Source organism: Strix aluco, chromosome 9 (genome assembly GCF_031877795.1).
Source record: "Strix aluco isolate bStrAlu1 chromosome 9, bStrAlu1.hap1, whole genome shotgun sequence".
In the NCBI taxonomy this organism is placed as follows: Eukaryota; Metazoa; Chordata; class Aves; order Strigiformes; family Strigidae; genus Strix; species Strix aluco.
In genome coordinates this window covers 5,463,152-5,479,822 of record NC_133939.1, presented here as the reverse complement: position 1 = coordinate 5,479,822, position 16,671 = coordinate 5,463,152, and the positions used below count along the sequence as shown (strand labels likewise).

At 41.7% G+C, this 16,671-nt stretch overlaps 1 protein-coding gene across 4 annotated transcripts in view; it reads left to right on the top strand.

Moving 5' to 3' along the window:
* LIMS2 (LIM zinc finger domain containing 2) overlaps positions 1–16,671 on the top strand; it is a 35,433-nt gene that overhangs the window by 271 nt on the left and 18,491 nt on the right. Inside the window, exons 1-3 of one of the 4 annotated variants that reach the window (XM_074833565.1) lie at positions 72–281; positions 749–841; positions 16,346–16,505. In XM_074833565.1, coding sequence (XP_074689666.1) covers positions 16,350–16,505 — 156 coding nt within the window. In that variant the 5' untranslated portion in view covers positions 72–281; positions 749–841; positions 16,346–16,349. Of the gene's footprint in view, positions 1–71; positions 282–748; positions 842–1,036; positions 1,699–13,677; positions 13,700–16,345; positions 16,506–16,671 lie in introns of those variants that run through there. The other 3 variants (XM_074833567.1, XM_074833563.1, XM_074833564.1) reach the window with 3 other exon arrangements.

Here is a 16,671-nt window from a genome sequence, read left to right as displayed (position 1 = left end):
GAGCCGTGAGGGCCGAGGCGGGCGTCGCGGGCCCGCTGGGCCACTGCCAACTGCCGCGCCTCGCCTGCTCGTGGTTTTAAAGGAAAGACAGATTTATGTGGCGGAGGGAGTGGGGAAGCTTGTCGAGCAGGATGCCGGGGGCGGCCATGTCGCTGCTGGCAGGAGAGCCCGCTTCGGCTGCTCCGCATGAAGCGACCGAAAGGGCTTGGCAGCTGCGAGCGGTAACAGGTTGTGGTTTCAGCAGCTGGAAAGAAGATGGTATCACTTCAGAATGTAGCTTGGTAAGAGAACGGTGATATTTGAGACGGATACCCTTCACAGCCCCCATGGGACGCAGGAGGCGAGGGGAAGACTTGCCCAGGGTGAGGGCCCGGTGGCCAGGAGGTCGCTCGAGGTCGAGCGCTGCCCTGCGTTGTGCTCCTCCCGACACCCCTGGCAGCACCTGGGGTCTCCTCACACAGCCAGTCCAAGTAATCTCTGCTTCTCTCTAACATTATGCGTTGGCACCCAGAAACCACTGCAACAGGAGAGATGCAGAGGATGAGTAAGAAGCTCTCAGTCTGTTTATTACTGTGCGCTCAGCCAAATCTGTTAAATTGTTGGCTGCTTATTAATAAGATTACCCTTTCTTCAATCAACCATTAAACCAAAATAAGAACATCTAACTCAATTCTTCACCCTAGTTTAAATAAGTAATAAAAATACCAAATACTAATTTAACCTTTATGATTCTAAATGTTTACTGCAGGGCTGAAAAATGAGATGTTTGGACACCAGGAAACAGAGAGAACACAGACTTTCCATCATCAGTCCCAAGCTTGCAACAATATCCATAGCAATGGTGAGTCACATCATACTAGGCTGCCTTACAAGATGCAAATAAAGTTTGAAATTGCTTCTGGTCAGAAACTCGCTGTCCCATTTGGTGGATCACTTTAGCATTGATACGTTATATATTGATACATGTCAGCAAACATAAAACTCAAGACAAAGTTTAATCATGGGCAAACATAAAACTCAAGACAAAGTTTAATCATGGGCAGGAAGGGATTAGATGTTACCAAAAGCGTCACGCTTGGAGGGGTCCTCCTCTGGAAGAGTGATCTAGAAGGATAGCCTTCCAGAGGTGTCTTCTGCTGCCCTGGGGGCAAAACACGCTGGGAAGTTGTTTTCCCCTCGCCGTGGGGATGTGCAATGAGTGTAACTGCGGGCAGGAAGCGTGGCTTCTTTGTTCACGGGAGAAAGCGTCACCTCAGTGAGGTGTATGTCAGATATAACTGTGCACCGGGTAACGGCCTCGTCATAAAACCGCACCGCCAGCCTCTGCCCTCTCCCCTCCCAGGCTCACAGCGGCTGCCCGAGTGTGTACTCCCGGGGGCGACGGGGCCGTGCCCCAGAGCCGCCGGGTCCCCGCGCCGCGGCCGGGAGGCTGGCCCGCTCCCCGCTTCGTTACTCGCTGTTTCTTTCCCTTTATAGGAAAAGTATGCGCGGGGCCGGGGGGGGGCTGCCCTGAGTCACCGGGGGCTGCGGCTCCCGCCCACGTCCAGGGGGCCCGGGCCGCCGCCGGGCCGGGGCGGGGTTTCTGCTGCCCGCCGGGGCTCGCTGGGGCTGGAGCCGCCGAGCCGAGCCGCGTGTGCCGCCTCGCAGCCCCTCCGCCACAGCCCGGCGCCGGCCGGGGCGCGCCGCCATGACGGGCAGGTAAGGCCGGGGAGGGGGGAGGGGGGAGGCCCGGGGAGCCCGGCCGGCGGGCGGGGGTCGGTCCCGCGCCCCGGTGGGCTGTCCCTGCCTTCGCCGCCCCTGCGGCGCTCTGTTTGCCCCGGGTGGAACAGCGGTGTGCCCGGTGGGAAGTGGTCCGGGGAGAGGAGCTTTTCCTCCTGTGAGGTTCAGGCGGAGCGGGGCACGCTGGGGCCGGGGGAGCCCAGCTCCCGCCGTGCCATTGTACGGTCGGAAACTTGCCCTCGTGGAAGGGCTGCTGCGCTGTGCCTTACCCCTGCCCCGGGACGCAGCGAAGGGCGCTGGGAAGACCAGAAGCGGAGTTGGGAAGGAGCACTGTGGATCTGAGCAGTGCCCGCCCAGCAGCCAGGCTCCCTGCAGCCGGGTGGTGCGGCTCGGGCGCTGGCAGCCTGCTCCCGCCGTGCCCCGCACCGCCGTGCCCCGCACCGCCGCCCCCCTGCGCTCCACGCTGCCCCTCTGCCCGCACATTCAGGCTCCTCTTCTTCGGGCTGGCCTGGGAGTTACATGTTCCAAGAGTTTAAATCTGGAGCTTGAGTCTCCTCCCACGCTGACTGACGCTGGAGAACTCTGTAAAGTCACCTAATTGACAGATGTAAATGAGAAAAGCGGTGGGGAAAGCTTTTACTGGCATCTTCTGAGGGTTTGCACAGTGCTTTAGTGTCTCCGATCACTTTGTTCTCCCATCTGTAAAATAAAACCCAGACGTTATAAAGCACTTCGTGAAAATAAGTTTGCTTTTGTACAATGTCGTGAAGATGAAAAGCATGAAGAAGTAATATTAAAATTAGTAGGGTGCCTTTCTTAGGATAGTCATCCTCCTGAAGCCCGCTGTCGTGATTGTAATTCTCTGAGGCATTGCTCTTCATGAATAGGAATACTGAAGTGGATCTGGAGTATTTTGTGAATAAGTATTCATTTTTCTTTTGTGTAAAGTCTTGATGTTTGTATTATGCAGCTTATGATTATTTGACGTAGATCACGTTTGGTGGGTTGTTAGGTATGAGAACGTGTTGAATAATTGTTATAGCCTCATCTGTGATTTGGGTGAGTGTTACTTTTGCTCTCTGTGATGACAAGTTGATGTTGATGGGTACATGCTCAAAACACTTCTGATTTTTGCCTTCTGTCGTTAGATAACTTTGTCTTTTCTGTCTTAATGGTCCCTTTTTTTTTCTTCTGACATGTGAAATACGTGTGTATTTACCAGTTTACATTAATTTCCTTACAATTAGAGGAAGACTCAAGAGTCTTAAATGTTCACAGGTCATCGATACCCATGCAGCTCCTAAATGGGGACAAGATGGGGAGGACCCAGGGAGAATTGTGGCTGCATGAACCCAGCTGATTTTATTTTTATAGAACCGTGGTGTAGTACTGGTTAGAATGACATGTTTACCTCAGGTGAAGTCACTCAGCTGCAGAGGACAGTGGGAAATGCATGTGGACAGTGATCCTTGCTGTCTTCATGCTTCCTCAGAAACTTGCCTGTTAAGGTACAACACTATATTCAGTGAGAAGCTCTGATGTGAAGCATGAGGCTTGGTGGAGGGTTCCAAGGTAGTTGAGATGCTGCAGAGTGTGCAGTTCTTCAAAGTAATGCAGGATTTCTGTCTCCTTTTCCCCAGATGTACTTCAGAGGGTTGTTAAAATGAGCAGGCCTTGGCTTTAGTTTTGAAAAGTGAATGCAAGTGTTATTTAATGTTTTCAGAAATGTTTGTCCTGGAGAGTCTATCAACAAGAAAATTTCTAAATTTCTGCCTGCTGCCATTCCTACGACAAAATGATTACCTTTTCTATCAGAGACATTTATCACAGCTGTAATTCAGCTGACTTTTTCCTCAGTAATAGTATAATCCATTCAGGGTAGCAGTTTCCCAGCAGAACAAAACCTGTACTTTTCGGTGTCTGTGAAACTTTGGACTGCTCAGCACCTTGCATGACTGATGCCATTTGACAAGCACCATGTTTAGCGCTGTTTTCAGGCTGGGACAGACTCCTAACTCATTAGAAAGAATTCAGCATCGGGAACCTACTTCCTTAGATCCACCTGCAGGTCACACTACTCAACTGTGGCCAGATGTTGTTCGATGTTTTTTATGTGGTATTTCTTAAAACCTGTCAACATTATGTAATCAAATGTTCTGCAGCTTTTGAGAATCAGGGTTTTCAGGGTTCTGGAAGGAGATGAACTTTTTAACAGCTGGAGCATCCCCACAATATCAATCAATGGGAACCTTCCAGAGCCAGGAACGTGACATAAAAGTGCTTCTGGTCTCGAAACTGTTGACACAGGGAAGGGAATGATTTTGCTGTGTTACAGTGTGTTAAAGCAAGGAAGACTGGAGAACACGAGGTGCTGACACATTATTCTTTTTCACTTTGCCTTTCTTGTAAAATAGAAACACAAAAGGACTCACTTCTAGGTACTGTGATTGCTGATGCATTATTAGTAATTAAGATAGATGACAAATAACTCCATTTTCATTTTTAAGTGTTCTGTTCCATTTAGCTGCATGTCTCCTGAATTTAAATAGCTGCAGTGATTTGATTTACTGTTTTTTAGCATTAGGGAAGAATATAATTCCGGAAAATACAAAAAAAGATGTGCACTTCTGTGTATTCATAGCAGAAAATTATTAATAAGAGGTGACTATTTAGCAAATTAAATTGAAATATTACATTTATCACGAGTTACATTGTTACAATGTGAGGATTGTGTTTTGTTAGAGAAAACTGGTAAGTAGATCATAGGAATTTGCAAGTAGTAATTCTGGCTGCCACGTCTTGGCTAAGCTATTTTACTTCTATGTGTCTTGACTAAAGTGCCTGTTACAGTCCCTCATTTCAAGAGCAGTCTATGGTTTAAAGGGATGCTTTTAACTTAAAAAAAAAATAAAAATCACCCTTTCTTTGACTATATCTGTTCCAACTCAGAGCCAAAGATAATAGGACAGGAAGAAATTAAAGATATATGTGTATTTTAGTTTTATTAAGTTACCTGTTGTTTAACTACATTTGGAAATAAAAAAATAGGATGTAATGTGTTAGGTATAAAAATAGTATGTTTCTAAGCAGCCTTTCTGTATTTTACAGTGTTGAGAAATACAATTTAGGTTATTTTTGGTGCCTTTAGAACTATATTATGGTGCTTCTTTACCCATAAACAAGAGAAGATTGCTTCTATAATTTGTGTGTGATGCATTTGGTCCATCTCTCCAGTTTGATTTTTGCCTTTTTGAGGATTGTTGGGGTTTGGGGGAGGGTTGGTTGTTGGTTTTTTGTTGCGGGTTTTGGGGGTTTTTTTTGATACTGTGTTTTGCCCGATTTTCTTTGTTGTTTTTGATGGACTTATTCCTAAGAAAGAGGATCAGTGAATGACCAGTGAACAAAACATTGTCAAATGCCCAAAGTAGAAAATAAACAGAATTGAAGATAATTTCTTTTAAGACTTCACTGCTGTGGTGTTGATTAGAAAACATAAAGGTAAAAAATGCCTGTGCTGTTTTATATTGCCTTTAGAAATTAATCTGATACAAAGCCCAAGGAAAAATGTTTCCTAAGTGCATGTTTCAGGGCATAATTATTTTTGTAAGAAATTTTTGTTATCACTATACTTGCTCTAATTGGGATCTGGATACGCCTATGTACTTCCTGCAGTCAACAAAAGAAGAATAGCTGCATTTACAGATACGCTTATTGATTGTTCCTAATCCAGTTGAGGTAAGAAATAAGAGTATATTATTTTCGATTAGGCTAGCATTTGACTAGATGCTTTGTAATTCAGTAGAGAGCTGCTGCTGTGCATGTGCTCCATTTTATGAAGCAATTGCAAATAACATGGTTTGAAGGAGGAGGGAGTATAAAGGTTGATAATACTAAGAAAGGTTCTTGGCGCTGACTAGAAAGTACCTGCATCAAACTAAGAAATGTCTCATCTCTCTGAGTTATAAGCAGTCATTTCTACTCTTCTGGGTTGAAAAATGTGTTTTTAATCTTATTATCTTTCCATCTAAATCTGCTCTCTGAGGCTCTCTAGATAAATTTAACGTTGGAAGGTCCTTAGTAGTCTGTTCTGGGCACATAGAGGTGCTTCTCTGAGGAGAACTGCTCGTTAATGCCTAAAAGAAGTCTAGCTGCTTTCTTCTCTGCTTTGGCCCAGAAAGTACCCAGCTGTAAGATTTTGGCATCAACCCTGTCTCTTAAAAGCGATCTGTCAAAATGGCAAGAAAAACAAAACCATGCATTTTCACTCTTTATGTGTGAGGCAGAGAGAGAGGAGTGAGTGAGCAAGCTTGTGTTGAGGGATGGGAAGGCAGCATGGTTATTGTTTTGATGTTTTTTCCTTCAATCCCCTCATCTTCCCTTTTTAAGAAAAGAGTCCTACTTCTCTGTGGAAGAGTGGTTATTTAAAAACCAATAAAATCATGCCATATGAGTCAGAAGGGTAAAAACTTAGGCGTTTGGGAGAGAAGGAGATTTTTAGCCAGATTGCTTGAGGTTAAGGGAGATTAATGTTGTGGTGGTTTAATATTTTGCTTTGTGCTAAAAGTAAAAAGGTGATTTAATATTACATTTTAAAAGTGTTTTATTGCTCTAAAATTTAAAAGGTCAGCAAAAACACCCAGTATCGGTGACATTTTTCTTCTTCTGTTCCATTTACATCATAAAGTAGAAGTGGATAAAGCACACATACAGTCTGAGAGGAAAGGATAGTGGCAGATTGCTGTCAGAGGTCAGGAGCCTGAAACTCCCAATGAAATGTGGGGTGAACCGAAGATTTTGAGGTTACTGATTTCTGGGTTTGAAAGTATGATGTTCTTTATTTGTGCCTGTTCTGCTGGGTCCCAGTAAACCCTTTGTTGTTTCTTTAAAGGACAGAAGGGATGTCTGCTGTTAATACTCATTTAGTACTTACGCAGTCATCACTTCTCCTTTCTCCTTTTTCTCCTTTATAGCTTGCCAGGCTGTAGTCATGGAATATATTTTGCTCTCATGCTACAAAAATTCTATTTTTTTAATAATTTACTAGAAAATAATTTGTTGTTAATGACTCTTGAGATGTTTTTCATGGCAATACTGATCAAATGACACTGACTCAGATGCTCCCATCCTCCACTCTTTCCCTTTGTTCTCTTAAAAACTGACTTCTGTATTCTCAAATTTTTACTCTTTCTACACCCCCTACACCGGGCCAGAGTCATTTGTGCCATGTGATCCTGTTTTTTCTTTCGCAGGGGTGGGTGGAGAGGGGGAGTGGTAGAAAGGACGAACTCCTGTGAGAAGGCCCTGTTCAGTTCCCACCAGAGAGCTCTGGAGGCTGGAATGCCAAGTATGTTCCTTCTCTCTGCTTCCTGACCCTCCGCCGCATGCCACTTCTGCAGGCTGGAGTGTGTCCGGAGAGCAAAAGTCTTCATGGTTTTGTTTCATGGAATATGCGTTATCCAAATGGAAGGAAGAGTTCTGTTGTTTGCAGTATCCTCGGGACATTGTGTGATGCAGCAGCCTGCAGGCAACCACCTTAGAGATGCCAGGGTCAGATACTCATCTGCAGTAAACTAAAGTGTTCATTGTCAAGAGATCCAGTAATCTGTTTTGATTTCCTGTATTTCTCTGTTTCTTTGATCAGAAAGTCTTCTTGAATTAAGTGGATTCATTATGTGAGGACTCGTTTTTTTAATCTCACTTATGAAATTTATACAGATACATTATGCAAGTCTAACACAGAATGAGTTGCTGATGTAGACTCCTAGTGTGCTGGCTTAAATAGGTAATTACTAGTGGAATACAGGAAAGAGGTTGTCTGGTCTTTAAGACTGTAGCAGAATGGCAGACGAATTGTAAGAAACAATGCTCGAGCAGCGGTCTATGCATCCTGCTTTAGCTCTTCTAAAACGTAAAGGCAACTCCCAAAAGGAAGGTGACTCACTGAGTATCAGTGTTGCTAGTGCTCGCTCCAGTTGTCTCTCTGCATCCCCCTTCTCAGTGGCACTGGGTGCCATGGCTGGCCTGAGGCTTCGGGGGCTGGCATCCTCCAAACTTTATCAACGCCGGCAGGATCGGCTAAGTGGCACAGGGTCACTGCTGAGCAACAGGACAGAGACAGCAGCTGGGATACACGGGTATGTCTCTGCGATGAAGGGAATGGTATTGTTGAAGCATTTTCCAGGATTTGATAGATGTTCGGGTTTGGTGGTGGGGCTTTTTTATTTAAAGCGGGAATTGTCTGCGCACAGCCAGAGGGGATGAAGTCTGTTTATTTTCATTTCCAAGTAGATTACGAAGGAAAAGACCTTCCTGATGAGAAAGCTTTCAGTTTTTAACAATAACAGGAAAGCAACAATGGAGAACCTTTCCCGTTTCGATGCACTGTACTAGACTGTTCAGAACCAACGTTAGTGCTAGTGTTGTTAATGGTGAAGTATTTAGGCACTGTGGGTATAAAGAAATGGTGAAATGCAGTAATTTTTCAAAATGTTGATAAAATTCTATTGTTCCTTGACTTTTAGGGCTGAGTAGTCCATTTCTTTCAACAGCAAGCCAGTTGATTTTAGTTTTTGTAAATAATTCCAGCAGAAACTAAAGCTTCGTGCATAACTGCTTCTTGAGATTATTTAGAACACGTCAACCAAAGCTTCTTAAATCTGCCCAGACAATTCCATTGCTTGCTTTGATCATTACTTTTCCTGTGCTTGAGATTAAAATTTTACTTTATTTCTCAATTTCCATTGAAGTTAATTTTGGGCAAGAGAGAAATTAACAGGAATTAAATAAAGCTTGTTTTCTTGCATTTTGGGAGAACTGTGAGCTGCAGCAGCAATATGGGATCCAAAGTCTGTGTCGCTGGGGAGAGCAATGAGCATGCAGGAGAGGAGGTTTTTTTCCTAGCAGTCAGAAGTTTTGAATTTCAGTCTTTTCTTAGCAGGAGATAAACCTGGTGCTTACCTGTAATTGAGCAATTGGTTTGGCTCCTCAGTTGGAACTGTGGATCCCTCTCCAGAACCCTACTCTTCCCACTATTTTCCTTTTAGCCTATAGCTATTAGTTGTTAAACTTTCAATTTTTCCTACACAAAGTTGTGGGTGTGAATGTGTGATAATGTAGTGAGGAGGGGGAGTAAGAAGGTAGCTAAAGAAATGGTGATGCCATTGAGTGGACAGGATGCTGTTCGGGAAGAGTGAGAAGCATAGAGGAGACCTGTGAGAGAGAAGAAAATAAGCATTGAAAAAGCAGCAGTGGAACACAAAACAGCAGCTTGTGAACTGCAGATAGGAAGGATGGGAAGATAAATGCCCAGACATAATCATCTCACATTGTCAAAATGTAGTTTGCTGTCAGCTGTTTAACTGTGTTTCATTGTAACCTGCAAGAGCCTTGAAGAAAGGCACAGTATTTTTCCCCATGATTTCCAATTATAATTTCTGATAATTTTTTTCTGAGTTTTTAAACTTGACAGAGATTTTTCAAGTCTTGATTTTGTTTTGTTTTGTTTTTAAATTAGAGTTTAAAACTCTCTCTTAGGTAGATGTACTTAATCTGCTATGCAGAAAAAAATGTCCTTTTCTGAACAGCATGTTTATAGTACTCAGCACCACACTGGTATGGTTTTGCAGGAGAATAAGGTTAGTTCTCATTTGCCTTCTATGTCAGCTAGATTTCAGGAGCTGGAGCTTGATGTTTGGAAAATACTTATCTGTGTGAGATGTCTCTTTTTAAAGCTGTGCTATTACGTGTGCTGCGTGAGGCTGCTAGAGGAGGTGATCTGGGCAGCACTGGCATAGCAATGCTGACAGTAATGGTCCTCCAAATGTACTGCATCGGGCTTGGGCACGTTTAATAAGTCTAGGAAGAGTGGAGTGGGGTGGGGAGCTCGCTCTGAAGCCGAGCACAGCTAGGTCTGCAGGGATATGGTGCTGGGTAGGAGAATGCTCAGGGGCTGATACTGCGCTGTGTCGAAGGAGGGAGGCTGTGTATGTATTGCTGTGGTGACACGTGTACACAGCAAGGATGACCATGCTTGCATATAAACTATGTGCTGGCAGAATTTTTAATAAGGCCAGGTGGATTCGGAGGAAATAATTTTTGCAGCTGGCAGAGTGATTTAGGGGGGAAATGCCTAGATAGGTAAATTGAGTACATTTTTCACATCAGTTCTTGAAGCAAAGTAAGCATAAAGCCACGTACTTCGGTTTTACTCAGCAGATGACAGTATTTAAGATTATAATCTGTTTGGGAATTTTGTCTCCCGAATTATTTGTATTTTATCCACAGTTTTTGAGCTACTGATAATTTTTGCTTCTTGGTCCCGATCGTCTATGTCCTTCTTCAGGCAAATGAGAGTAATCCAAAAGTAACTTGCTGTTAGTTGATGGTAATTGATGAACACATTTGGGAATGATCTGTTTTATCAATGCTGGTAAACAAACATCACATTTTAGCTCCTTTTAGATAATGGAAGTGAAGAAGAGAAAAATTAAAGGTGTGTAAGAAGTTATTTATCGAATAGACATTACATGCTTGATAATAAAAGGGTGTTCTTCCTGTGTAAGAGGTATAATCTGTTTAAAACCTGTACATTTCTTGATGTTGTTGGTGTTTCCCTGGGCTGAGTGATCACTGCTAAATGTGTGTCTTTATGTAACTGGTGATAGTTTACTGGAAATAAGTATTGCATTAGGTCGAGAGAGACTACCAAGTACCTATGCCACAGAACTTTTTTTCTGTGTGAATGCCAACAGGTTTTTATTGCTGCTGCTGGTCTCAAAGATCTGTCTGATTGTGGCTTCCCCTGCAGGCCAACCCCACCGACATTGCCGTCTCTTCTCAGCTGAAATGTGTGAAGGAGTAGAACTTCTTTTTAAACCCCTGGCTTCTTCTAATAGCAAATTGCTGTTGCTAGTAGGCCAAGGAGAGATGAGGAGCCATAAAGATTTTTTTTCTATGTTCTGACCAAAAATTGCATTTGTATGTTTTTCTTAATTTTGCTTATCCCTGTGTAGTAAGTAAAAACAAAAGGTGTTTTTCATTGAGAGATTGGGGGCTGCATGGTGTGAGGAAGATACACTGAGAGAAACATTATTCATTTCTTACTTAGCCAGCTGAAAAAATGTAAGTAGGGAATTAACTGAAAATTCAATGCAAGCAGAAGGAGAAATGCTGAAAATGTTAAGCTGTGCACATAGTTTTATCAAATGCACAACATATCATACATTGAACAAATGGGATTTATTTTTTCTCCAACATTTTATAACAAGTTTAATAATAACCTTAAGTTAGATAAGTTTGGGAAAGTTGTCCAGATAAATTGAATAGCAGTGAGGAGATTCTGAAAGAATAGTAAGGGTAGTTGAGGGCTGTTTTTCAGCAGAAGTTCATGAACTGATACCCTTCCTCTTTCTTTTTTCTTTACCTTAGTCATAATCTGTGAAATTAATCATAAAGTCTGGTATTGTTCCAGCAAATTTTTTTTTTTTTTTTTGGTCTTTGTCAACATTAAGGACTTAAAGCCACAAATCCTCAACCATGCTATGGGGATGGTGAGAAGCTCCCCTCCTGGAGTGCTCTGATTTTTATCTTAGCTACTGGCATCTATGATATACACAAGTGGTGATAGCTTTCTAGGTTTTTGACTTTTCACTATCCTGGGCATCTGTGTGTGTCTACATACTAAAAATGACTGTGTAAATGTTATATTGTGATATCTTCTGAATACACTAGTTTTTACTGGTAGACCCGAATGAGTGGAGAATACCTTTCTAGGATTCCCTGGCATAGGTTTGGTGCCTGTCTGCTGAGATTTGGACAATGCCCTGGGCTCTTCTATCTTGAAATGTCTTCCTTTCTTTTTGTAGTATCTGTAAGGTTTTTGGTCATCTCTTTATTAAAGTAATTCTTCATTCAGCATTGTGATGAAGGAGAACTCTGACAAAAAAACCCAAAAAGCTTTCGAGATCAATGAAAGAAAACTGATTTTTTTTTGACTGGGCTTTCCTGACGGAAGCATTCCTTGTGCCTGCAGTATATCTTTCTTGGACCTGATAGAGTCTGAAGTTGTTCATCTGTTCTCCTGGTTGTCTAACTGTCTGGTTAATTTTTGTCTTGCATCCATGTTTAAGATACTGAATTCTACTAATTCAAAGGCTGGAGCTCCTGTTCTACTCTCTTAGCAGTGCAAGTATTAGATTTGGGTTTTTTTCCTCAACCAGTCACCAGTGCTAGATCCCTGTGGACAAATGTTTAAAAAAGGAGGTAACAGTGTAGAAGCTGTAGCATTTTAGCCAGATTTCTTGGTATTTAAGTCCAACCCCCCCCCCCCTTTTTTTTTTTCCTGTAGTAATACAGGCCCAATTTCCTTAATCTGTATGAGAATATGATATAAAAATATGACATTTGCTAGCCCCAATATCTATGAGACCATTGTTTTTGGAAGAGATCCATATGGACTTCAGTGATATAAGAAGGTAAAATGCTTTCAAATCTTTCTATAGCACCTGTTCCAGTTGCACAGAATGGGTCTCCCAATTAACTTCTTATAAAGAAGGAATTTTTTTTTTTTTTAATTTAAGAGCAATGCTGATACTTTATAGTAAATACTTCCAAGAAATCAAAGCATGACAAACCCAACCTAATCATAATGGTAAATAACTAATTTCTGTAAATTAGGTACTTTAAGAAAGATAATTTATTAATGATACAGCACATAATGCTGAGAGATTGGAAAAAGCATTGCTTGAGCACTGCTATTTTTTGGGTTTGCATAGGACAGGATAACTTCAGGATGCTGAGCTGGTCATGTTTTAATCGCCTTTCCTGTCTTTGTGTCACCAGCTTATTGTTAAAACAGAGGAAGATTACGTATTTTACCGAATGGCAAAAAATCAGTAAGCAAACAGAATAGAAGGGGCACTCCATATTGGGGACTGTTCTTTGTGGAAAGATTCAGATTGAAATATCTTACGATTGACACAGCAAGTCAAACTTTTGTGGTCACTCTTGGCACCACCATCAAAAGGATGGTTTTGGTTGCTCTTCTTCTCCCCATGCTGCCGGCAAAAGTGTTTTTGCAGCAGCGTAGTAAACTGAGTCATAAAACTGCTCTGAATTAGAACTGTCCTCCCTCCCTTCCAGCCTTGGTTAATTTTAACCTTGAGCTAGTTGAATAAATGCTTGTTTTTGCACAAGGAAGAGGGAACACAGTGGTGTGTAGTTACGGGAGATTAAGAAACTGTGCCATATGTGAAAGTAAAACTTTTGAATAAATGCAAAGTCATACCTTTAGGACAATGCTGAAGTTGCAGATTTTAGCTTCAATGTAAAAGAATAAAACATCTTAAGTAAAGATGGATGGAAAGTCATGAATGAAAAGAGAGCAGAGAGGTAAAACTCAAGCTATGATTATCAAAGAGTCACAGCCGCTGGTTTGTATTACAGGAGACACACTGGGCAGGAGCTGATGTGTGATGTGTCTCCTGTACGGCTCTCGCCAACAAATGTCAACTGGATTATAGTTGAGGCAGAACTCTGTTATTTTGTGTACAGGTTCTTTTATTTTATTTTTTCCTGGACTAATAGTTTCTCTCATGTATGAGTAACAAGTCACAATCATTAGCTCACTTGCATTATGGCATTTCTTGGATGGCTCAGGCTGTATCACGATCATCTTTCTTATGCCTTTAAGGAAATCTTGTCAGCATCAACCAGGTTGTTCTAGCTCAAACATTTTGAAAATTTTTTAATGTTTTCCATTTCCAAGTCTTTGAAGTGCTTGTTCTATGCTGTATTGCAAAATCATTAGTGATTTTTCACTGCGTGTCATATCCTGTTTTTAAAACAGTATTGGAATACCTTGAGCAAAATTCCATAGCTAGGACCTTTTGCATCAACATCCTTTTGCATCAACATCCATCAGCAGAATGGTAAATAAACTCACGGGACTCTTGATCTTCTCTTGCTTTTGCAGATGAATGAGGTAAATTAATTTTTTGAGAGTTAAAAATTAATTCCAAAGTTGTATTTCATGCTAAGGGAAGACAGTGAGAACACAGAACAATAGTGCATTTGACTTTCACTAGGAATTTCAATTTCCCAAAAGATTTTATATTGTTTAAAAGTTTAGAGTTTACTGTGGGCTTACTCTGTCTTGACAGCCCTCAAATGCTGGTTTCAGAATGGAGGCTCCTGAAAGCCTTAGTCTTGTGAGTCCCTACGTCTTCATTATCTTTCTCGCCAACACAGACATGGACTTGTGTCAGAATCTCTCCTGGGAGAAGTATATTCAGTAGTGTTTGGTGTGAACCATCACAGTCGTGAACTTGCACAGTGTTTCACACAAGAGCACGGCTGTGAAGGTTGCAGGCTGGGGTTGTTGCATACTGCTGTTGTCCAGGTGGCAGCTCTGTTCTTGCAGAGTTCACCAGCTGGTAGCTGGTAGTAGCAGTGATGGGTACTATTCCCTCCCTGCTGTTTAAAAAAAAAAAAAAAAAAATCAGGATTTTTAAAATGTTTATTTCATGTTTATAAAGCAAAAGGCCAACAAACACAACTATAGGTCATGTTTTGTTGTTAGTGTGTAGGGTGTAATACTTGCTGTTGTGTAGGAAACTGAGACTCACAGGAATGCTGTTTTGCCCAGTTTTCTTCCATAACCCAGAGGAGCTTTTTCACTGATGTTGACATGAAGCTTTCTTAATCATGGATGTTGGCTAGTTCAAGTCTTGGAATTCAGACATCAGTTTTTTCAAGAGGGGAAAAAATACTTGATGGGGAGATTATAATTTCAAGTCCTGTGCACATTTGCATGATATAACTGAAAGAGTGGCAATTGAAAACTAAGTTGATTAGGTCTCTTGGCTTTGCTGCAAACACTGATGTTTTTGTGTTGACCTATTCCTTTGGTACTCTGTCAGGATAAAAATGTTTCTTTAACCTATGGTCTCTAGTTTATGAAATTACAGGATTTCCTGCTTGTCCATTATCCCAGTCCATGTCTTTTTTTTTGAAGCTTTTTCATACTGCAATAAGGAAACAAGTTGTAACAAATTTCTGCTAAATCGGTACTTCATTCTCGAAATTATTACCAGCTCCCTTGGTCTTTGCCACTCTTGGGATTGCAGTGGCAAAAAGAAAGTGTATTTTTACTGAGCGGTCACTCCAGGTCACAGTGCAGGATATTTGTACAGGCTGCAGATGCAATACATTTGGCTCAGCTGAGCCGGCTGAAGCACAGGGCTGGTTTTGTTGCCTCAGGAGTACGAGGCTGCTGCCTGCACTGCTGCCTGCTCATTCTAGTTCTGCTCAGAGCACAAAGCTCTGGAGCACAAATGGCAGCGTTTTTGTTGACGTGTCTCTGACCAGAGGAAAGAGAGTCTTCAGCTGCTGGAACATGTTTATTGAATTACCCTTCTCTGTGAAGAGGTGTGAAAAGTAGCATGTCAGGTTGTAGAATAACACTTATGATGGAAATTCAGTTCAAAGTAGCTTTGAATATGAAAAGAAAGAAAAAACCCTTTCAAACCAAGCCATCTTTCATTTTATGTATACGTTAGGTGCTTCAGGAAAACTGCTACACAAATATTTCAGAGATTTTTAATATTCTGGAAATTTTTTATACTCCCACCTATAAAACTGCTGTCTTTCTAATCACAGAATTCAGAAGGTGCCCGGAAGGCATAAAATAGTTTTTCTATTTCTAAAAGTGTAACAATATGGAATTTTTATATTATTGGATAGTCTGGTGGTTAAAAGAAAGATCGCATTGCAACAAGAAACTGAGAGTCTTTCCTTATAATTTTTCCCTCCCTGTTTGGACACGCGATGTAAGATTTTAAAACTGCATTCTGTTAGTATATAGAGAACTTAGATTACCATGATGGCAAGTGTGAAAATTTTGTGAAAGAGGTTAGGGTCATTCTGCATTTTAGAGAGAGCAGAGAAAACATCTTTTACATGATTTGCAAGTGTGGCTTTGGGGGTTTTTTAGCCTTGCTTTCTGAGGAAACGAAGCTGATGTATTTGCCAAGCCAGCCAGAGAGACTTCTCTCTTCCCATACCTTTTTAACACTTCGATAGTTTCAACTAATTTGTCAGAAAGACAGAGGCATTGTATGCACTTATTTTCCAATTAATCTTGTGCACATAAACTGCTGGGTAGAGGGGGAAATGCCCTCTTAATTCCTACAGTGAAGGGGAGACTGCAGTGGGATATCAGTGCTTATTACACATCAGAAAATCTTCAGAGGTGCACATCCTGAGACCAGAAATCCCAAGAAATCAGGAGCATCGTGTGTGCTGCTCTCCCAACTGCTGGTTTATTTGAAACTGTGAATATTTGGTATGAGCTATTAGCAGGATGACATAATGGGGTGAAAGACTGGTGAAGCAGTCAAAACGATAAGTCTGCTACATGAGCTCATTCTGCCACGTGTGAGTTGCAAGAACATTATTTCTAACTGATGTCAGTGCTGAATTGACTCACTGGTCTTTTTTTCATGTGAAAGAGAGTTTAAAGCAGTGGAAATGTTGTGTTCATAGACGCTGGGGAAACTTGGATGATATGATTATACTCATGTGATTGGCTGTGACATTGCTCATGTTCTTACTTTTGTCTTTATTCCAGTAATATGTCTGATGCTCTTGCAAATGCAGTATGTGAACGCTGCCAGACTCGATTTGATCCTGCAGAGAGGATTGTGAACAGCAATGGGGAGCTCTATCATGAAAACTGCTTTGTCTGTGCTCAGTGTTTTCGTCAGTTCCCAGATGGACTTTTTTATGAGGTGAGGTCTCACACTCTGTGTAAGAGAAGAGAAATAGCTTCATTAAAATGCAAGGAATTAGGTGAAAATTCTGGCAGAAACATGAATTTCCATCTTTCTTACATGTTAAATTTCTTAGCCCTAAACCTTTGTTGCTATTTTTTTGAGGGGCATCCTACTTAATTTC